At 36.8% G+C, this 22,314-nt stretch overlaps 2 protein-coding genes across 7 annotated transcripts in view; both read right to left on the reverse strand.

Annotated features, from left to right (window-relative positions):
• LOC107592284 (ribosomal protein S6 kinase alpha-3-like) overlaps positions 1–10,991 on the reverse strand; it is a 16,269-nt gene extending 5,278 nt beyond the window's left edge. Inside the window, exons 1-12 of one of the 2 annotated variants that reach the window (XM_016281720.1) lie at positions 10,664–10,991; positions 7,322–7,357; positions 3,791–3,907; positions 3,604–3,685; positions 3,397–3,477; positions 3,232–3,311; positions 2,854–2,960; positions 2,609–2,646; positions 2,308–2,450; positions 2,159–2,229; positions 1,997–2,085; positions 802–866 (exon numbers count right to left, since the gene is read on the reverse strand). In XM_016281720.1, coding sequence (XP_016137206.1) covers positions 802–866; positions 1,997–2,085; positions 2,159–2,229; positions 2,308–2,450; positions 2,609–2,646; positions 2,854–2,960; positions 3,232–3,311; positions 3,397–3,477; positions 3,604–3,685; positions 3,791–3,907; positions 7,322–7,357; positions 10,664–10,726 — 972 coding nt within the window. In that variant the 5' untranslated portion in view covers positions 10,727–10,991. Of the gene's footprint in view, positions 1–801; positions 867–1,996; positions 2,086–2,158; positions 2,230–2,307; positions 2,451–2,608; positions 2,647–2,853; positions 2,961–3,231; positions 3,312–3,396; positions 3,478–3,603; positions 3,686–3,790; positions 3,908–6,928; positions 7,094–7,321; positions 7,358–10,663 lie in introns of those variants that run through there. The other variant, XM_016281721.1, reaches the window with a different exon arrangement.
• Positions 10,992–12,357: 1,366 nt separating this feature from the next.
• On the reverse strand, positions 12,358–22,286 carry LOC107592287 (pyruvate dehydrogenase E1 component subunit alpha, mitochondrial-like). 5 transcript variants are annotated; one of them, XM_016281726.1, is made up of 12 exons: positions 22,150–22,286; positions 19,648–19,668; positions 17,321–17,389; positions 16,607–16,780; positions 16,260–16,386; positions 16,044–16,135; positions 15,860–15,952; positions 15,507–15,662; positions 15,339–15,410; positions 15,027–15,094; positions 13,523–13,631; positions 12,358–13,317 (listed from the first exon to the last, which is right to left on the reverse strand). In XM_016281726.1, the coding sequence occupies exons 1-12, from the start codon at positions 22,204–22,206 to the stop codon at positions 13,153–13,155; spliced, it is 1,203 nt and encodes a 400-aa protein (XP_016137212.1). In that variant the 5' UTR covers positions 22,207–22,286; the 3' UTR covers positions 12,358–13,152. The 5 variants fall into 5 exon arrangements, with proteins under 5 accessions (XP_016137212.1, XP_016137211.1, XP_016137214.1 ...); XM_016281725.1 differs by lacking the exon at positions 22,150–22,286 and adding an exon at positions 20,755–20,891; XM_016281728.1 differs by lacking the exon at positions 19,648–19,668.
• Positions 22,287–22,314: the final 28 nt, after the last annotated feature.

The following is a 22,314-nucleotide window of genomic DNA, read 5'->3' on the forward strand; positions in this document are numbered from 1 at the left end:
AAGTTGATGTATTTCCTCAGCGACCAGCACGGATCAGCTCCAGGCATGACGAAGCGGATATCGTCCTCTTTTGGAAGGCCAAACAAAGTAGTTTCTCTTTCACAACGAAACACACAGCGCCTTCACAACATGGTGGCGGCGGCAGCAACAATACTACAGTGAGAATAATACTTACGCCTTCTTTCTTTACGTGAACATTTGGACGGCGTTATGCAAATCTTCCCACATCGTGACATAGACATGTGGGGGCGTGTTAGAGCGAGCCGTTTTAGGTAGGTGTGGTTGACTCTTAACTTTTATAAAGAATATCTCTTTGGATTTGAGACTTTAGTCTTTGCAACTTTACAGGTCTTCTTTATGAACCAAGAGCTTGTAACACTCCAAAGAGAAAGGAAAAATTGAAATCGCATCATATGACCCCTTTAAATAGTAAATATTGAAATTCTATACTATTTTGTCTAAATAAATAAAAAATATAACATTAAAATCGTTTTCAGTTTAGGCATCACAACATTATAAAGTACAGTATGAAAACTGGATATTCATTTTGATTTTACTAAATTATAAATGCTTTAAAGATTAACTTTGTGAACAGTTGATGACAGCAGGTAATCTAAATGTAAAAATAGAGGAAACGCACATGCGCAATTAGATATCCATATACATAATATTGACTAAGACGGATAGATGAAAAATCCTATAATCATAGGGGCAGCATGAGGATGATTAGATGATGATTTTTTATTTTTTTTTTTATAATTAAATAATATTATTATTCATACATTTTTCTTAAAAACTTACATTCCAGTCAATGGTGCTGAAGAATGAATGTCTTTTGATCTCTTCTACTCCATCAGGCCCAGCTCCTGAAATTCCAACCCCAACATTCAATGAACAGACACAAATTCACTCAGCATGAACAACCTGGGGCCGGATTCACGAAAATCTTCTTAAGAAATAAATTGAGAAATTTCTTAAGATAAATTCCATGAAGTTCATAAGAATGTTCTTAAGTGCAATTCTTGAAGAATTCTTAACAAGTTCTCAAATATATTCTTAAGAACATCTTAATTTTTTTCTTAAGAAGAAAATAACAGTCGTTATCAGAGTGAATACATGACGCACTGATAAACTCACACTTTATTGTCTTTTTGCGCTTCCTGCAGATTACCTTAATAAATCTTAATAAGAACGCACATTATTTTCATCGCGAGTTTGACTGGCACTCAGCTTCACGTGTTTAATGCGCCGTGTTTTTGAACAGTTACTTTTAAAATAGCCTGTCTCAAGCTGCAGCGATATGTTTAATTCATTTTTGTGCTGTGTTTTGGGCTCTCATTCGAGTGAGCTGCTACAGCAAACGCGTCCTGCGCATTCATGTGCGCTGAATACTGCCAAAGATTATGTCGTATTTATAAGCTAAAATTAAAAGCGTTCAATTAAAGCTCCCTATCTGACTAATTTTAGAGTTGCTACTGTGTTTTGAAGTCAGCAAAAAGTAGCGTCACACATAGGCTAATCATGACTCATGACCGATCATTGTTTACATTATCAGTCATTGCTGTCACTTCAGAAAACTCGAGCACATCCCTATTAATAGTCTTACTATGAATTATATGTAGCTAGTGTTGTTGTAATGCTTAAATATAACAATTTATTTGAAATAACCCAATAAATTAATTAAATCATTATTACAGTTTGGGATTTAAGACAGAAATTTAGGGCTGTCCTAAATTTAAGAAGTTATTTACGATGATTTTTAAGAAGATTCTTTTCAAGAATTTGAATTCTCCTCAAGTTTTGTCTTAAGAACAATCTTAAGAAAAAAGATAAGAATATTCTTAAAATGAATTTTTGGGAATACAACATATTCTTAACTTTTTTCTTAAGTTAAAAATAAGAAGAAAATGGCAGTTAAGAAGAAGTTTCTTTTTAAGAACATTTCATGAATCCGGCCCCGGTTCTGGAAAACTAGTTGAAAATGAGCTTTCCTCACCCAAGCGGTTGCAGGGATTCCTCTTGAACAGATTGCGGAGCAGAGATTGGGCCTCTGAGCTAAGAAACTGGGGCATACCCAGCTTTGCCCTAGAGACACAGAAACCAATGTCAGTGCAAAGACTCCGTTATGAAGATCAGTATTTTGAGTATTTTGACTCACTTTAAGATCATTGTCATGGTCTCTTTTCGATCTTTCCCTTGGAATGGAAGCGTTCCAGTCAGCATTTCAAACTGATGAGTTAGAAATACATAATCACTGCACTGTAACACAAATATTACAATATACAAATATCACGTTAACCCTCTTACCATTAGCACACCGTAGGACCACCAATCAGCACTGTGAGTGTGACCTCTGCGGTTGACAACCTCTGGAGCCATATATTCCACCGTACCACAGAACGAATATGCCTTGTTCTCATGATCAATGGACTCTTTACTCAACCCAAAGTCTTAAAAACACAAAGACACAACAAATCGAATACATACTAACACCTATCATTGTGAGATTCTCACAAAATGTTCAAAAAGAACAAGTCTTAAACTACAACTTGAGTTCATTCAAGATTGTTATATACCATGTTATCATTATTAGTGATAAAACACATACCTGTAAGTTTGATGTGTCCATCATTATCCAAAAGAATACTGAAAGAAATTCACATTTAGTTCACTTATGAAAATGTGCACTGCATTGGGTTAGTCAAAGTGTGATTATCTAATATGTAGAAATCAGTTAAAATATTTTTACTAGTAACTAATGTGTTCCCAAACATGTAGTTACTATGCACTTTGCTGTTGAACTTTGAGCCAACACACCTCACATTTTACTTAATACGTGGGTGAGAAGCATACTTTTCTGGTTTGAGATCTCTGTAGATGATTCCCAGTCCATGTAAATGGTTCAAGGCCAAAGCCAGCTCTGCAAGGTAGAACTTTACATCTTCCTCTGTAAACATCACCTACATAAAGACATGAAAGAGAAGTAAAATAATTAGCTGAACTTCATCTATTCTTACACAAGAATCAATAACATTTTTAATATATATATAAAATTAGAGAACTAATTGTTTTAAATTGTAATAATATTTCAAGGTATTACTGTTTTAACTGTAGGTTTAATTACATAAATGCAGCCTCGGTGAGCATATGAGACTTCTTTCAAAAAAATTTTTTTAATCTTAAACAGTAGTGTATGTGTTGGATTTATCTGTCCTTAGACACGTAGTTCACCTCTTTGGACAGGCGAGTGAAGAGATCTCCTCCTCTGAGAAAGTCCAGAATCAGATAGAGTTTGCCTTCTGTCTGAAACGCTGAGGAATCAAAATTAAAGTTCAAGAGAAGTGCACAACCATGAAGTGTAAGAATCTGATTGGTGATGGGATGTCAGTAACTCACCATAGTGCAGTTTAACAATAAAAGGATGATTGACCTCAACTAGGATGTCTCTCTCCATCTTTGTACGCACTCGATCTCGTACTGAAACCACACATACCCAAACAAAACAAAAAGTTAGAAAAACGTCCTTTTTCAGTTTGTACAAGTTCAATAATAATGCACTGGCAGCAAATATTTTTAAAGAAAATGCCAACACATAAAACACACCTTTCAGCGTAGCTTTCTTTAGCACTTTCATAGCATAGAGCTGTCCTGCATCGGGCCCAATTATCTTCTTGACCAGAAACACCTTCAGAAACACAACCCGTTATTTATTAAAAACCAACAGAATGATTCTTCTGCATGTAAACACAATAATAAAAACGAATCATGTTCTCATATCTGAGCAGTTCACCTTGCCAAAAGAGCCCTGGCCCAGCACCTTGCAGAGTTCAAACTGTCGTGTGTCTGCCTTTTCCGAGCCTTCCTTGACATGGTGAGTGATGCTGATTTCCTTGACCAAGCCTTCATCCTATGAAGGAGACATTCGATGTATGAGGATGCTTGTGTTGTGTCATCACCAAAACATGCAATACAACACCAAACCAGCATTCACAGAACACGTCTCTTCTTCTGTCCTTTTAAAAACAGTCATCACAGCAGTGTAACTTAAAAAAAAATAAAAATCAATACAAAAAACAATTGGCAAAACACACCATCACTTCAACACATCAATACAAACTCATGCCCAAAAAAGGTCTGAGAGTCAAGCAAACACACACACACAGTGAGAGAGGATGTTAAATAGAAGCCTGGATAGATGTTGTCTCTGCAGAGGAGCAGCGTGCCAAAGCCTGTAGGAGGAGAGAGAGAATAAACACCACAAACAAGCAGCAGAGGGTATAAACCAGGCCCATCTGAATAACTGAATAAATAACTGACCGAATACCCACATCTGAGCAGAAGACGAGTGTAAAAGTGCTGTCAGGATCATCCAACTTTGGACGCTAAAATAATAATATGTATTAGATCGAGCTAAGAGTTCAAAACTCAAATTCATCTCATTTATCTCCTCCTTCTTCCCCTCCCTTTCTCTCTCTTATAACATAGTTGAATGGAAAACAGGGTGGTAGTGACTTAAAATCTAGTCATACACACAGAGTTTGATCAATAAATCACACACACCAGTCTGCCAATATGAATAAGACTGAATGGTGGATGATATCTGATATTCTATTGATGGTGGAAAAAGACCACAGACGTCAATATCAACCACAGAGGTCAAAATAGGCATAATAGTTAGAAGCTCATCAAATGACAGAAAATGTCATTTGTTTTATAAACATGGAAGTCAAACACGGTAGTTTTATTGAGAGTATACAGATAAACTCTGTTAGCTGTTAATACATCATGCATGTTAGCATGGCTGTAACACTGTATTGACCAATTAGCATCCAGGACCAAAATTATCCATTTCAAAATTTCCCTGTGCCAAAAAAGCGGGCACAGCACTTCTGAAGTGGAATTTGGGTGTTTTTGCACAGACTGTGTAATGCTGCTCAGAGGTTGCATAAATGCGTTTACACAGCCATATACAACTGTATATTTTGATACGGAGGTGGGTCACAGCAGGAATAATTCAGTTTGGCTTTGTGCAGCATTGTGTTTTTACAGTGAATTAGAGCAAGAACAGAGCAGCCTTGACTTGCCTGTGTAAAGATGCATTAAAGGAATAGTTCACCCAAAAATGAAAATTTGATGTTTATCTGCTCACCCCCAGGGCATCCAAGATGTAGGTGACATTGTTTCTTCAGTAGAACACAAACGAAGATTTTTAACTCAAAACATTGCAGTCTGTCAGTCATATAATGAAGGTGAATAGGAATCACGGCTTTGAGAGTCAAAACAACATAAACAAAACTAAATTAAACCCTGCGGCTCATGACGATACATTGATGTGTAAAGACATGAAACGATCTGTCTGTGCAAGAAACTGAACAGTATTTATATCGTTTTTTTACCTCTGATGCACTGCAATGTCTGAACTGTCCTGAGCGCGTCCTCGACAGCCGATGCGTGACGCGTCTTCTTCTTCTTGCTTTATAGCGGATCGCAGACTTTATAAGTGCATTACCGCCACCTCTCTCTCAAATGGACCATTGACACTCTATCTACAATCTCAATTATGAGTGTCAATGGTCCAAGACACGTCACGCGCCGGCTGTTGAGGACACGCTCAGGACAGTTCAGACATTGCGGTGGATCAGAGGTAAAAACAATATAAATACTGTTCAGTTTCTTGCACAGACTGATCGTTTAGTGTCTTTACACATCAATGTATCGTCAAGAGCCGCAGGGTTTAATTTGGTTTTGTTTGTGTATGTTTTTTTGACTTTCAAAGCCATGATTCCCATTCACTTCCAAAAATCTAAAATCTTCGTTTGTGTTCTACTGAAGAACCAAACTCATCTACATCTTGGATGCCCTGGGGGTAAGCAGATAAACATCAAATTTTCATTTTTGGGTGAACTACCCCTTTAATTAGATGGAGATTTATATGGAATGTGTCATTGTATTTAACTCAGAAATCAATTTTTGTGCTCTGTAGAGGACATTAGTTGTGCATTTTTCTCACATAATACATACAATATTAAATACTAAGTCCTATGTATCTTATAATTATATCACAACCACAACAAAGGGTTTGTGTAAAAAGTGTACTTAAATAATGGTGCAGAAGCCTCTGCAAATGAATCTAAAACTGAACCGATGGATTCTGGATTTAAATTCTATAAGTTTCAGAGTAGATGAGGTGACTGAGGGGGCCTGGCAGACCTCGGGGGAGATTATAACTGATGCGTGACCAAGGATGATGACAGAGGGACACCTCATGACAGGAACAGGAAGTGAATGTGGGCATTACACACACTATGTCAAGATCTTGACTCTCAATAACCCTACTTCCCACATACACGCATACAATGGGACAATCCTAAATATACACTACTGTTCAAAAGTTTGGGGTCAGCAAGTACTTTGTTGTTTGTTTGTTTTAAACAAATGCTTTTGTTTAGTAAAGACACAGTAAAGACTTTAACATTGTTACAAAAAATGTTTTCAAATAAATGCTGTTCTTTTGAACTTTCTATCCATCAAAGAATCATGAAAAGAAAAATGTATCACGGTTTTTAATGTATAACTGTTTTAACACTGATGATAATAATAAAAAAAAAATCTGTATCACCGAATCAGAATATTAGAATGATTTCTGCAGGATCATGTGACACTGAAGACTGAAGTAACGGCAGCTGAAAATTCAGCTTTGCCATCACAGAAATAAATTACATTTTAAAATATATTCAAATACAAAATAGTTGTTTTACATTTGAACAATATTACTGTTTTGCTGCATTTTTAAATCTAATATGCATCTAATCCATTTAAAAAAATACTTTTAAAAAATCTTACCAACCCAAAACTTTTCAATTGTAGTGTGTGTGTATATATATATATATATATATATATATATGCGTGTGTGTGTGTGTGAACCCACTGCTCTGGGTCACATCAAATGATCTCTGACAGCTTTCAAAAAAGTTTCTGCTGGTTTGGTGGAAAATGAAGCTCTGCTTGAAGTGAATGCTGAACATCCTCTTCTCCTACTGGCGGCTTGCCATGTCACTCATCCAACAGGAAACCAATAAAACCAGGCTGTACTCTGAGACAGGAAATGTGATGTTAAAAGCTGACTTGCTTACATAGGAAACACATCTTTCAATTGAAAGACAGAGGGGCATTGCAGTAGAACAAATTCTCCTTAAGCAGTGAACGAAGAGCTTGTTTGATGAACTGCTGGAAACCCATATAAACTTGAACTGGTGTACTTGAATTTGACAGACATATTCTGACACACCCAAAATACATATATACATAGTCTTAAACTTACTTGAACAGAAGCATCATCATCCACCATGGAGTCATCCTAAAAAACAGGAAAAATATGATGTAATTACCATAAAACAGAGTACATCATGTTAGTATTACAACAGCATTTGCAAGGGCTATGATCACAACATGTCAACAATAACCAAAAAACAAAGTGGTCTTCAGGAACAGGAAAGATGTACAAGAAATCACAAATACAGTCTGTTAAGTTAAGAAGGTTTATTTTTAAATGACTGTTGCAAACCTCTATTATTGTAATTTGTAAATATAATGGCTCCATGAGGGATAATGACTATGTGCAAAGTAGGGCTGTGCGATTAATCAAAATCGTCATAAAATCGTGATTTGAGCTTGCGCGATTTCTAAATCGCTTTATAGCACGATTTTCCACGCCCCCGACCTCCGCAGTATGCTATTATGGGATCCGAACCATTCAGAATGCATGCGTGCCTAAATGGAGCATGAGAACAGAACAGACCGGGCGGGCATACAAACGTAACGCCAGGTTCACGCACTCCGTCTGTGGTGCGGATTTTGTCCGCGCCCATGTTAACGGATTAATACATTTCATCATTTAAAAGTTTAGTTCAGAAGTATCGTATCGGTATCGACGATACTGCCTTGAAAAATATCGGTATCGTATCGAAAACAAAATAAGTGGTATCGCCCATCCCTACCCAAAAGCATCGTAAGCTTAAGTTGATCGTAGCTCCACTGGGTTCAATGGGTGTACGATGTACGTAAGCTTACGATGCTTTTGGGAAACGCAGCCCAAGAAAGAGCGTTTACACTGCACGCGATTGTCTATTTCTGCTGTGCTGCATGCACAGCGTATTATTCGCGGTAAAAATTTACATGGATTGACACAGAAATTTAGTAATTACAACATAAATGCATGTAATTAAATTCTACTGTTTCACAGTCAAAACATGGCTTTTTGGCCAGATTTAAAACAAGGAAAAGTGCACTTTTAGATAAACAAGGATATAATAGATGGCACTCGTGGTGGTAGTTAAAGTAATATTTATTGAGTTTAAACGTGAATATGTCTATGAAAGATTGTATTACTGTACTGTGATAAAAAAAGAGAATCACAATGCTGAAAAAGGATTTTCAGAAACAACGTTTGGATCTGAAATCAAATAATGGATAAATGTTGTGTTTGTGGTAAACAGACACGGATCAGGAGCGGACTGCAAACGCGTCCTGCGCGAAACCAAAATGAGTCTGTGCTGCTTCTGCACCGCATACACATACTGTATACGCACTGCAGACGGAGTACGTGTGAACTTGGCGCAACAAATCTAGTTCAACAACTGAGGCAACGCCACAAAGAGCTGTATGACCAATGCATGGCAAAAAAAATCCCTGGAAATTCCTTTTTCTGCCATATGTGTCTATTCTAGAGACATTTTGTTACACCTTTACTTAGTGATTATTTTGCCTTATGTCTGTTCTAGAGACATGTTACAGCTTTTTGATAAAGCTCTAATTGGTTTTCTTTTGGTAATATGTTTCAAATTCACACTGAATGCATTTATGACTGTAAAGCATGTCTGTGCGTGTCAAAATCGTGATTAAAATCGAAATCGCAAAATTGATCAAGAAATCACGATAGGTTTTTTTTGTCCATATCGCACAGCCCTAGTGCAAAGTGAAATCATCTGACCATGTGTTGACATAAGAGTAAAATAGCAGTGTGGAAGACTGTTGTTTACATACAGTCACAGACTAAGTGATTATTTATAGCTCCACTGTCCACGCATAAACGGGGAACTAAAAGAAAGCAGCATAGGATGGCTATTTTCAGACCACAGGATTAGTAGCCAGGATCAAAGGGAAGTTAATAAAGGCTCCAGCACGTGTAATCATCCCCTGGAGTAAGCATGGATTTGGAGCCATACTGAAAGTTATATAATCATAATAATACATTATCTAAATATTTTATGGATCATCACTAGAGTGGTTTGAAAACCATTAGATCATTTGGTTCTGATATATTTAATACAAAAATGTTATCTTTTTGCATGACATATCTGTTTTTATACAAGCAGTTTTAGAATTTAATCTACTCTCTTTTTAAAGTTGAATAGAACTCTGCACTGTACATTTTTCAATACACTGAATATTCATACAGTATGCACACTACTGTTCAAAAGTTTGGGGCGGTAAGATTTTTTAATGTTTTTTTTAAAGAAGTCTGTTAAGGCTGCATTATTACAGTAAAACAGTAATACTGCAAATTATTATTACAATAACTGCTTTCCATTTGAATATATTTTAAAATGTAATTTACTTCTGTGATGACAAAGCCGAATTTTCAGCAGCCATTACTTAAGTCTTCAGTGCCAGATGGCCATTTGGATAATATCCACAGTTCTATGTATTTTAATTTAGGATTAGTAGGGCCATTTAATTAAATTGTATATTTAATATCTCATCCAGATAATTTCACAGTAAAAAGGAAAAAATATTCAAATGTAATCCACAAACAGAAACATACAAGCCTGCAGGGAAAACAGTGAAGGTCTAATTTGATTCCGATTAGAGCATGACAGCCAGCACAACTCCAGACTGCAAAAAATGCAGTTGTTTCATAATCTAAGTTACACACTGGCCGTGACTCAAAACCTAATGGGCCGTCTACCTACATAGACAGTATTTGGGGGGTATCATAATCTTATATTTTGCACATATATGGCATTTTTTGGCACGCCTGTGACGCCCAAAAATGCTGACTATGTATGTTGAGCTCACTGGGTTTTGAGAAAATGCCTGTCAGTCAGTCTATAAAACGTTAGTTCCCCACCCTGTACTTATTACCCAATGCGTAAGTTACTTAAGACAAACTTCAACCAGCTAAAGAAGCAAGCAAGTGTCCATTTTAAGTAACAATGAACAAGTAATCTTGCATCGAACACACACCCACACACACACACACACACACACACACACTCGTACTGGGCTTGTCTGGTCAAGTCTTGCTTCGACGGCTTACACATTCTCCAGCTTTACCAAGTAACTTAACTAGGCACTTTGGTCCAATGAAATGTCTAAGTTAACATTTAAATCACTTTTAATACTTCGTTGCATTTTAACGTCGACTTATAACTATGAAGCACGCACTCTTTTGTATTTCAGTTAGGAGTTTGAAAAGTAGCGAAACTCAAAAGCGCAAACCTTTTGTTTGAATACAGCGTTTGCTAATTGTAAACTAGTAGTCCAAGTACGCACTTCAAGACTGTCCACTGACATTCCTCCGTGGCACGAAGTATCGGATTAAATGTTATCTCACACGATCACCGCGTAACAACACTCCTTGATTAAACGTAACATAACCTACCTCATTCTCCATATGCCCCACCGGCAACTTCTGCCAGGGGTCTGCGAACTGCGCCAGCGGCATCTTCAAGCCCCGATCTATAACTTACGATCAACCACCGTGAAGTGATTTGACGCTGTCAGTCAGTGCTAAGTTGCACTAAAACAGTCCCACAAAGAGGATGGTCCCTAACTGACGAGTAAATAAAAGAAGAATTCAGTTCAGTTGCCTTCTGGGTAACTTTTTACTTCTAACGTGTCCGGTTCCTTTTGACAAAAATTCAAAAGATGTTTTTAACAGCAGAGGAATACACTTCCGTTTTCGCTCAACATGGCGTCGTTCACCTGTCTGTCAGAACGAGGCTGGAGGAAACGTCGCCATGAGTCATAGAGCGAGGGACGCTGTGGCCACCCACTTTTTACACACCATGTACAGTACATGACATGGGTCCTCAGGTAGTTTAATTTGGTCAAGGAATGATATCTTGAGATATTATTAAATGTATTTTTCATATCGCCTATTCAGAGTCTTTATCATCTCTGCTTTTTGTACAAGGCAGTCTGAATCACATTGGAGGATCCTCGGTTGTGTTTCATTTCTGATTATGTAGAACATAAATCCTTTGATCATCAAATCTGTTTAAATCTCTTTTCCCTGCGTAGCATCCACATGTTTTAATCGATTAAGTCCTCCATAAGAAAAACACACACATGTTGCTCTTTTTTAATAAATGAAGTGCACAAGCAAAAAAACTGCAGATGGAGGGAAATCACAACAGCACAGCTGATAAAAACTCATCCAGCAGTACCAGAGGGCTTAGAAAAAAGCTGATTGTGCTTTAATCCTACAAATAAAGAGCTCATTTCTTGCTCACATGCCACATTAATGGGAAATATTTAATTATTTGTTATGGTCCCCTCAGTATTAATAGATGCGTGAGCTCCCCAATTCATGCTGTCTTCAACCTTGTAAAGCCTAACATAAAAAAAATAATAGTAAGACATTTAAGAGTTAAGAGAAAGAGTTTAATGAAGAGTTCAATTTAGACAAGACATATGCATTTTAAAATAGTTTGCATATATGTTTTATGTTTTGTTTCATATTTGATACATAGCCTACATGGAAAATATATTGTGTGATTTAAGATTATGGAGCTCCACACGTGGAAGAAACATCACAATTTTATTCAAAGGTCCAAAGAGAGTTAAAATATGTGATAGAAAATAGAAATATAAATTATTTGATGAAATTCCGATAGCTTGTGATGTAAATCAATGAGATTTTTAGAACAGAATAGCAGACTACTTACAAAAAATGCATATAAATATCAGTTACTCAGTATCTCAAAGTATAACCTGTCAATCAGACGTCAGAAGGCATGTAGATTGTGTAAAGCAGCTTTTTCTCCATGTTTTGACCATGTTTAGAAATCCATGTATCAAATATGATAGGCTTAAGGATAAGGAATGTTTAACAAAATTTAGAACAACAAAGGCATCTACTCACAACAAAAGTTTGTATTTGAAATATTTATTTGTTGTTGTATGGTATAAAGACTACATTGGATGACACATACATTGCCTGATCTTGTTGACTCATCCTGGTCAATACAGCAAAAGTTTTAAGCTGTGACCCCGATGCCCCCTTTAACATCTTAACAGCATCCTAACATCTATTGCAACAATTGTTACTTTCCCAATTACCAGAGATTTTCAACAAACATTCTATTAAAACAACTATTAATACACTGGAATTGCCAAATGTGAATTTATATCCCCAGTAACATTGTTTGTAACAAAAGCAATTTTTCATAATATATACACATGACAACAAAAACCCAGTTTTAAATAAAAGTTCAAGAGAGTGAAAAGGTAAGCATCTATTAACCTTTTCCCATTCTAAAGCAACATTTTAAGCTGTGTTTAATTTAAATCTTACTCATCTTAGTTTTCATTTGCATTTTTTGTTTAAACACTCAAACACTTGATTGAGTTGGCAGAGTGTTAAGAAACAACCGAAATGAAATATTCTATTTTAGATCCCATAAATATCACACAAACTTTTTGTAATATGGCCACAGATTTACAATTTATAAATGTTAATAAACATTTCCCTTTAAATATTTTGTCAAATTAGAACTGCAAAATGGTTGCATTTCACAGACACCTCAGTCAAAACATACTCGTTGATATATAAACTGATGTGTGTGTGTGTGTGCGCACATTACATTATTTATTTATATGACATATATTTCCAATATAAGATGAAAAAATATCTAGTTTTAAAATTTATAGTCAGGGTCAGTATTGTAGTTGATAAAGACAACAAGAAAACAAGCCAATGATAAAATGTGAAATTAAGCAACTTATCACAATGTGGCTGAGAGATTTGGCTGAGTTTCCCAATAACTGTCTATGAAATCTATAGCCATATCGGAGGTGATCATATTTTTCTGTGATCTTCAACAGGAGAGGGTCAACTGGTAGGACGAGGCGGGGACTTAGGATGATTTAGCTGACAGACTTGAGCTTGGTCCAGGGGTTAGTGCCACGCACTTCCATAGGAGGGTCATTGTAGAAGATGTGGTTGCAAAGATCATCCAGTGGAGGCTCAGGGTCTGTGGTGGCAAACTGAGCGGCATCTTCAATCTCCTTCCTTACCTCGACATCAATCTCCTGTAAAAGGTGTCAGTGTTTAGTGAAACTGCAGAAATGTCCAACTTTCAGCACAAAGAACTCGCATTCTTCAGTATAATTGAGTAATCCATATCCTTATACACCAATGTGACTGACTCAGAAAATTCACACACAAGTCAACTGTGACTGTCTCAATGATTGTGTCCTACTTCAGTCTGTCTCTCGTAAGTATGTGCAGTCTCACCTTAAGCTCCTCCACGCTGGCCATGTTGTTGCTCAGCATGCGATCCTTCAGCATCGAGATGGGGTCACTCTTGCTGCGCACCTCCTGGATCTCATCACGTGTGCGGTAACTATGGGAACAGTGGATAGGAAGAGCAAATGTCACATATGGGGAGGAGCACTAATAGAAAAACAATCAGGAGTTGTTTTAATGAGGTTCAGTGTAGAGGTCTTCACAGGTCCACTTAGATCCGAGACCCGAGTGGGTTCGGGTCCAAATCTTTGACGAGTGCCTCGGACACGGGTCGAGGTATTAGTTGCCTCGGGTCTCGGGTAATTTAAAATAAATGAGCTTTTTCCAAATGGACCCGATAAAAGCCGATCACTTTAACGTACCTGCGTGTTGGTGTTAAGTGCACTTTTGAGAAACATGTAGAAAAAGGAACATACGTTTGTAACCTAGCACACAGAAACCCATACGGTGCGTCTTTATGCAGGGCAGTGCTTTTCTTTTTTGTGTGCAGAATCCCTTCACCGGGGATGAGGTAAATAGCACTGCAGAACAGACAACACTAGCGAATTCCATGATTTATTAGGCTATCGATTAAATTATCACGGCTATCACGTTTATTTTTCAATCGACTGGTCACAATTGAAAGCCAAACTCAGAAATAAATTGTATCCATCAGGCAGGTAATAATATAAAGTAATAATAAACTCGTGTCTAATTTCATTGGGTCGGTCTCGGGTCGGGTTTTTCTTTTAAAAAAAAAAATAATAATAATACACGTCGGGTTTGGGTAAGAAGTGATTCGGGTCGGGTACAGATTTTAGGACCCGAGAAGACTTCTAGTTCAGTGATAGTAAGTAGAGCTATGCCAAATACACTTTTTTTTCCCTTTTATTCAACAAGGACAGATAAAATGTATCAAAAGTTACAGTAGAAACATTTATAATACAAAAGATGTCTATTCCAAATCATTTTGAATTTTCTGTATCATCTTTTCGACAAATTATTTAGCTTTAGCAATACAACTGTTTTAAACACTGAATAAGAAATGTTAAAAAAAATAAGAAATGTTTCAAGAGCACCAAATCAGCATATTAGAATGATTTCTGCAGGATCATGTGACACTGAAGACTGAAGTAATGGCTGATGAAAATTCAACTTTGCCATCACAGGAATAAATTACATTTTAAAATATATTAAAATTTAAAACTTAAAACAATATTACTGTATTTTAATCAAATAAATGCAGACTTGGTGAGCTTAAGAAACTTTTTTCAAAAACATTAAAAAAAAACATCTCACTGACTCCAAACATTTGAATGATAAAGTATGTTACCCAGTTTGAATAGTAAAGCAGTTTAGCTATAAAAACACATGTATTTCAGTTACTAAAATGTGTCATTCATTGTATAACGAAGACCTCTTGTACCTACACTCTTGTCTAAATATAATCCAGGAAGACTGCTTGCTGCTCAAAGCAATGGTGAGCTTTGGTTGAGATTATATAAAATATTACCTGACTCCTGGGTCACTCATACTGTGTCCATGGTAACGATAGGTCTGCAGCTCCATCAGAATGGGACCCTATGAATATAAATTTCAGGTGTTTTATTATTGCTACATAACTGCTTGTATCCTATAAGCATATCTGCAAACAGAAAACATTTTAGAAGTAGTTTAACGATGATCTATTATTCTTTCGTTGCCGCTGTGGAATTGCCCATATAAATACGTTGCATAAAACACATTCAAATATCATACTTCCCAACAGAGCTAATAATATTTTTTTCCATCCCTACAATTTGACATCACTCTAACCAGAGCTCACCTTTCCTGATCTGCAGTGTTCAGCAGCCAATTTGGTGGCCTCCCTTACACAAAGAACATCCATGCCATCCACCTACAATGCCAGAGAAAAGGTAAGAAGATATTCTGACATAAAGAGTAAATTCAGGCCCAAGTAAAAGCACGACGAAGTGTCCATCCTGCATCATACCCTCAATCCAGGGATGAAATCGCCTCTCTTGTAATAGTCAGTACTAGCGGCTGCTCTCTCCACAGAAGTACCCATGCCATATTTGTTATTCTCGCAAATGAAGATGCAGGGCAGCTTCCACAGAGATGCCATATTATAAGTCTCAAAGATCTGACCCTGCAGAAACAGTGCAAAAGTATGTGTGAAACCTCCCTGTACAACCACTGCTACAGACCCATCATAATGCACAAGTTAGAAGATAAGGTAAAGCAGTACATGGACAGATCTGTGTGAAATGTTATTAGCAAGTAGCTAAATCAGTCATTAGGCCTTGTAGCGGGTGAACACTTGACTGTTGCGCAGAAGTGACTAACCTGATTTGCAGCACCATCACCATAGAGACAGACACACAGCTCATTCTTGCCCAGGTATTTGCAGGCCAACGCTACACCTGCCCCAAGAGGCACCTGGGATACACGTGTGAAATATAAAGTTATTTTTAATACTTAATCAGTATTGATACCAGCTCTCTATTCATAAGGGATTCATTTAAAGTACCTGAGCTCCCACAATTCCATTTCCTCCATAAAAATGTTTAGTGTACATATGCATAGACCCTCCCTTTCCTTTAGCAATACCTCCTCTACGGCCTGATGGAGAAATAGAGACACATAGAAGAGGGATAGGATAAACAAACAAACAAATAAAAAAATAAAAGAGATATATTTATAAGAGATCACAACTTTAAACTTTAATCGGTTTTGTTGTTCTCACCTGTGAGCTCTGCCATGATCTCACGAACAGTGCCCCCTCTAGTGAGAGTGTACCCGTGGGCACGATACGCTGTGATAAGATGATCTGATAGATTAATACCTGCCTCAATACCGACCGCACATGCTTCCTGTCAGAGGACACAATGTACTTGTAAGTGTTTCTGTCTCCACCAAGTTGTCAACATTTGAACCAATTACAAATGACGCTTGCAACCATGTGAATCAAAACATATAATAATATTAAATTTGACTATTTTGCACTGGCAAAAGTGAGTGCTTAGAAATGAAAGAGTCTCTGATAATCTTCTGCTTGTAAATATGTCTGTGTGTTTGCAGTGCATGTGGCACCTGTCCATCATAAAGGTGACAGAAGCCCCTGATGATCTTCTGCTTGTAGAGTTGATCGGCTTTGAGCTCCATGCGTCTCATGGTCTGCATTGTGCGGTAGTACTGAAGCCCCTCCTCTCTTGAAAGCACGGCCTGCAGTGGTGGGCCTTCATCCAGCTTGTGTAAGTCACATTTCTGCAAAAAAAATTAAAATAAATAAAAGCTTTCAAATGCATTAAGATACAGTAAAATGCACAGTACTAAAGTTCAAAAGCTTTGGGTCAGTAAGATTTGTACGGTTTTCGAAAGAAGTCTGCTCACTAAGGCTGCATTTTTTTAGTAAAACAGTAATATTGTGAAATATTATAACAGTTAAAAATGAGTTTTTTCTATTTTAATATATTTTAAAATATAATTAATTCCTGTGATGGAAAAGCTGAATTTTCAGCAGCCATTACGCCAGTCTTCAGTGTCACATGAGACTTTAGAAATCATTCTAATATGCTGATTTGGTACTCAAAAAAAAAATATATATATATTTCTTAGTATCAATGTTGAAAGCAGTTGTGCTGCTTAATATTTTTATGGAAACTGTGATACATTTAATTTATTTCTTTTAAAATATAAATATCTTTAAAAAAAAATTACAGACTCCAAACTTTTGAACGGTAGTGTATATGCACTGAAATATATATTACACAATAAATTAAGTAACTGCTGAGCTGATCAACTCACCTTAATATCAAAGGTGGCCTGAGGGGTAAAGTCTGCATAGGTCCTGGCAGATACCACCACTCTTGCACCCTATGAAACATAAATAATAACAGAAAATACATTTAAAAAATCCTCTACAGAGAAAATGAGTGAAGATGGTAAAAAAAAAAAATAGTCACATGGAAACACAGACAGACACACACACACACACACACACACACACATCTGACAGGAACTGAGATGTTAATATCAACCATCAATATCAACATTGATAACATCAATATGTCAAAAGCACTATGTCTGAAATAGGAAGCAAGCCAGGGGACAATGAAATATATCTGTAATAATCCGACATACATAACCACTGCAATTTTACCCAACAACTACAACAACAAACCTGCAATCTAATACCAATAAACCAACACTTAGGCCTAGATGTGGAAAACTGACACAGTGCATGTTATCATCTACACGGACTTTGCACATCTCTTTGATTATAGGGTTGGATGTAGAAAACTGAAACATCACAAGGAATCCATCCACAATTAGATGTGGGACCAACATGCTGAGTACTTTAACAAATATTTTGCTTCAGGTATGTAACAGTAACAAAGAACGAATAAAGTTTGTAGAAAAAAAATCTGATCGTGAGCTGCAGAATTCAGGTGCTCTGGGTAAAGTGGAAGGGGCATGCAATACTCCATAAGGAGGGTTAAAAATAATGTTAAGCTGTGTACATGAGGCAGTGTATTTTAATATAGGCAAGCTGTGGCTCTGGTAAGGGAGTCTCTTCAGCCAGGCTGTGGGTGATCTCTGGGAAGGAATTATCAAGGCCCAGGAGGCTCCTGGCTGGTGAGGGACAATTGTATGCAAGGGGGTCTGTGCTGGTTAGGGTAAAACTGCTGTTAGCTACTGCAGGGGTTAACTGTGCTGGACTGGTGGCTGGGTTAATAGGCGACTTAACTGTATTTAGGGCAGGTGATGGAGGAACATCTATAACGGGACTGATGATCTTTTCAAATATATTTTTTTCTCTTTCTGATATTCGTTCCTTAACCAGAGTAACCATGCTTAATTCTTCTGAGGTGGATGAACCACTGGTCATCACCGGTTCCACATAACTTTCTTTCTGAGCTATAGCCTCGGAGGAAGCAACATCTGTCAGAGGTCTGTCGTGTGGTCCCGAGTCTCCTGAAGACTGGCCACTGCCTAAAGCTTTGTATTCTACGGAAGGGCTGAGGGGTTGTGTATCTTTTAAGAGTGAAGGGGGGTCGAGATCATGGTCATGTGGATAGGTCAAATTAGCATATTCACTCTGGACCGCCAGGAGCTGCAGAACGGCCCGTAGAGTGGAGGACTGTAAAAAGATGGGCACACAGGTCACTCCAGAGGGTCAGACTCAGAAGACCATAAGAAGGGAACATTTAAAGGAGCAAGACGAGACATTTAGTTGTTTAGAGACCACAAAGACAACATTTTACTGCACTAAACCAATAGAAATCTAATCTATGCTAACCTACACTAAGCTACTCACAGGCAATAAACAACTGTTGATGGCTACCAGCCAGATAACATTCAAATGGTCAAAATGGCTGATGTTGATACTGATATCTAGACAGCAGAGTGCCCGATAATCAATATAATGCCGATATCCACACATCCAATTTAATAATGAGAATTGAGAATTTAATCATGAAATATTTTATGCAATATTTACTCAGAATTAACTAAAAAATGTATCCATTGACAAATCTGTTGTCAACTTTTAGAACTGATACTGACATATTTGTTAATCACATGTATATATAATATTGGCCAAATCATATCACAAATTCAAATACCAGAAAGCCTCAATATATCTCAAACAGGTTTCAATTGATGTCCTATAAAAAATATTCATGACAAAACTGGGAGTGCTTTTAACGTACATGTGTGTGTGTGTGTGTGTGAGAGAGAGAGAGAGAGAGAGAGAGAGAGAGAGAGAGAGAGAGATTAAAAGGGAAGATGTGAGCTGTAGTAATTGACCAGGGTAAATAGAGCAGAATTATTTCCCTCAAACCCACAACACAGCAAACTAAAACCGCCACAATATTTGAGAAATAAGTAAAAAGCATGTAGCAGAAGCATGTTTAATGTGTCAAAACCAGTGATTGGAAACTCAGTGAGGAAGAGAGTATGATATAAAAATCATAAGTGAGGAAGAAAGTCTTTGTAGTGAAATAATTTCAAGCAAAAATAATGATCTTAATGTTCAGTTCATAACCACCGAAAGAATAAAAACTGAAAAAAACAGCAGATGGCACAGATGTCATGTCAATAAGCCCATTTCTAAAACAACCATCTCTTACCTCTGATACCAGTTCAGCTCCCTTTAAGGCAGCCCATGGAACAGTTAAAAAAAGAGCAAAGTGATATTGAAAGAGAGAGAGAGAAAGACATGAGAATTAGTAAAGAGAAAGCGATTGAGAAGATAATAATTTTCATGAAAGATGCTTGTCTGCAAAATGTAATTAATTTTATTGTGCCAACAGAGCAATGACATTCATTTCATTGTGTCAAAAAATCTTATATTATTAGACATGGTCACGGTTAGAGGGGGAAAAATGACTCTCTGATTAGAGATATGAACTCTAAAACCGTGACTTTTAATATGACATCTAGGGTAAGACATCAAAATATTCCTTTCTTGTTTTGTTATATTTTTAGACCAATGTAGTTGGCTCAAAAAGAAGAAAAAAACGTTTACATATCAAACTATAATAGTGGCAATAGAGCATAGAAGCGTATAATAAAAAAGTGACTGGCCAATTGGTTTAAAAATTAAAAATCAATAAAAATTAAATTAGTGCGTCTTTAAAGTCTGTTATAATATGGTTAGGAAAAATATGAGCCTGAAAATTAATTTAAGAAATATTGCTTTTTAATAATAATAACAACAATAATAGAACTTCATTTTTATATATTTTCGACACTAGGGCTTGACAAGGACTGAGTGGTATTAAACTATTAATACTAAACGATTAGAAACAGAACCAACGGTTTTATGAACAGTACATTGTTTCTCGTTGTAAACAATGTACTGTTCATAGTACATTCATAGTGTTTTATTATAGGTTATTATTTCAGTGACATTTCATTGACTAGCCAGTTTTAGACGTTAACCTCCCAGTGCATTTGAGCTAGCTAGCCAAGCTAAATCACTTTGAACAAATAGTAAAATATCTGATTATATTTATATCAATAATAAAAATAAATGCTACGTTGGTTGACGTGAAAGAACCAGCACCAACATGAGAATTTAACAGCACCGTGTCTTTAGAAGGGTAACAGCCGGGCCTTGAGTACCCTGCAAGGTCAACATGGCATGACTGCGCTGCATTAGCCGTCAAAGCATTTGTAATTTGCTCTACTAAGCAAAACAGCAAATTTTATGAATCAAAAGATAAAATACTTACGTTCCTGCTGGCGCTTCCCCTCAGAACGTTAGATATTATGGTTAGCATCTTTCGCATACTATTAACACACAGCTAACCAGAAACAGATCTCCTTCCGTCCTCCTCTCACACAAACCAGCCCAGCGTCAGTGAACGAGGTTTACACCCGCTGCAGATTCGCTGCACGTCCCGTTGAAAACACTGCCTCCTGCTGACCAGAGCCCACGCTACACCAGCGTTTTTCAGGCGTGTTCCTGGGGTTCCTACATCGAGGATCTCGATTCTCGAATGTAGTATTCTGCTTTCAGTCATACATAAATACGCTACTTCATGCATCAAAAAATATGTTTACATTTTGTGTTTTTATTTTTTTTTTACAATTTGTAAAGCAAGTGCCTTGATCCACCAACAAGGCCCCCTTACTGGTGTGTGCTAACACAAAGAATTAAATTTAAAACATTTGCCAACGTTTAACGTTTATTTTAGAATTACAAGGTGTATAGCATTGTAATGTTTAGGTAATGCATGAAATTACATATGGCATATAACCTGATTAAGGTCTATTTCTGCGTTTCTTATAAATGTTTTCCCTTTTGCAGGATACTGTATTTCAAAGATAATTTTGTAAAATCCAAATATGCTTTACAGATCTTTATTAGAAAGAGTTTAAACAATGTTTGGCTCAAAAAGAAGAAAAAAACGTTTACATATCAAACTATAATAGTGGCAATAGAGCATAGAAGCGTATAATAAAAAAGTGACTGGCCAATTGGTTTAAAAATTAAAAATCAATAAAAATTAAATTAGTGCGTCTTTAAAGTCTGTTATAATATGGTTAGGAAAAATATGAGCCTGAAAATTAATTTAAGAAATATTGCTTTTTAATAATAATAACAACAATAATAGAACTTCATTTTTATATATTTTCGACACTAGGGCTTGACAAGGACTGAGTGGTATTAAACTATTAATACTAAACGATTAGAAACAGAACCAACGGTTTTATGAACAGTACATTGTTTCTCGTTGTAAACAATGTACTGTTCATAGTACATTCATAGTGTTTTATTATAGGTTATTATTTCAGTGACATTTCATTGACTAACCAGTTTTAGACGTTAACCTCCCAGTGCATTTGAGCTAGCTAGCCAAGCTAAATCACTTTGAACAAATAGTAAAATATCTGATTATATTTATATCAATAATAAAAATAAATGCTACGTTGGTTGACGTGAAAGAACCAGCACCAACATGAGAATTTAACAGCACCGTGTCTTTAGAAGGGTAACAGCCGGGCCTTGAGTACCCTGCAAGGTCAACATGGCATGACTGCGCTGCATTAGCCGTCAAAGCATTTGTAATTTGCTCTACTAAGCAAAACAGCAAATTTTATGAATCAAAAGATAAAATACTTACGTTCCTGCTGGCGCTTCCCCTCAGAACGTTAGATATTATGGTTAGCATCTTTCGCATACTATTAACACACAGCTAACCAGAAACAGATCTCCTTCCGTCCTCCTCTCACACAAACCAGCCCAGCGTCAGTGAACGAGGTTTACACCCGCTGCAGATTCGCTGCAC

The sequence above is a fragment of the Sinocyclocheilus grahami genome, unplaced genomic scaffold (genome assembly GCF_001515645.1).
Source record: "Sinocyclocheilus grahami isolate Dianchi unplaced genomic scaffold, SAMN03320097.WGS_v1.1 scaffold152.1, whole genome shotgun sequence".
Classification (NCBI taxonomy): Eukaryota; Metazoa; Chordata; class Actinopteri; order Cypriniformes; family Cyprinidae; genus Sinocyclocheilus; species Sinocyclocheilus grahami.

Coding starts and splice junctions, on each gene's coding strand:
- LOC107592287 (XM_016281724.1), bottom strand. CDS start 18,404: ATGACCAGTGGTTCATCCACCTCAGAAGAATTAAGCATGGTTACTCTG. Junction 16,136..16,259: donor GATCATGGCAGAGCTCACAG/GTGAGAACAACA, acceptor TTTCTCCATCAG/GCCGTAGAGGAGGTATTGCT. Junction 15,095..15,338: donor AACACTGCAGATCAGGAAAG/GTGAGCTCTGGT, acceptor TTATATTCATAG/GGTCCCATTCTGATGGAGCT.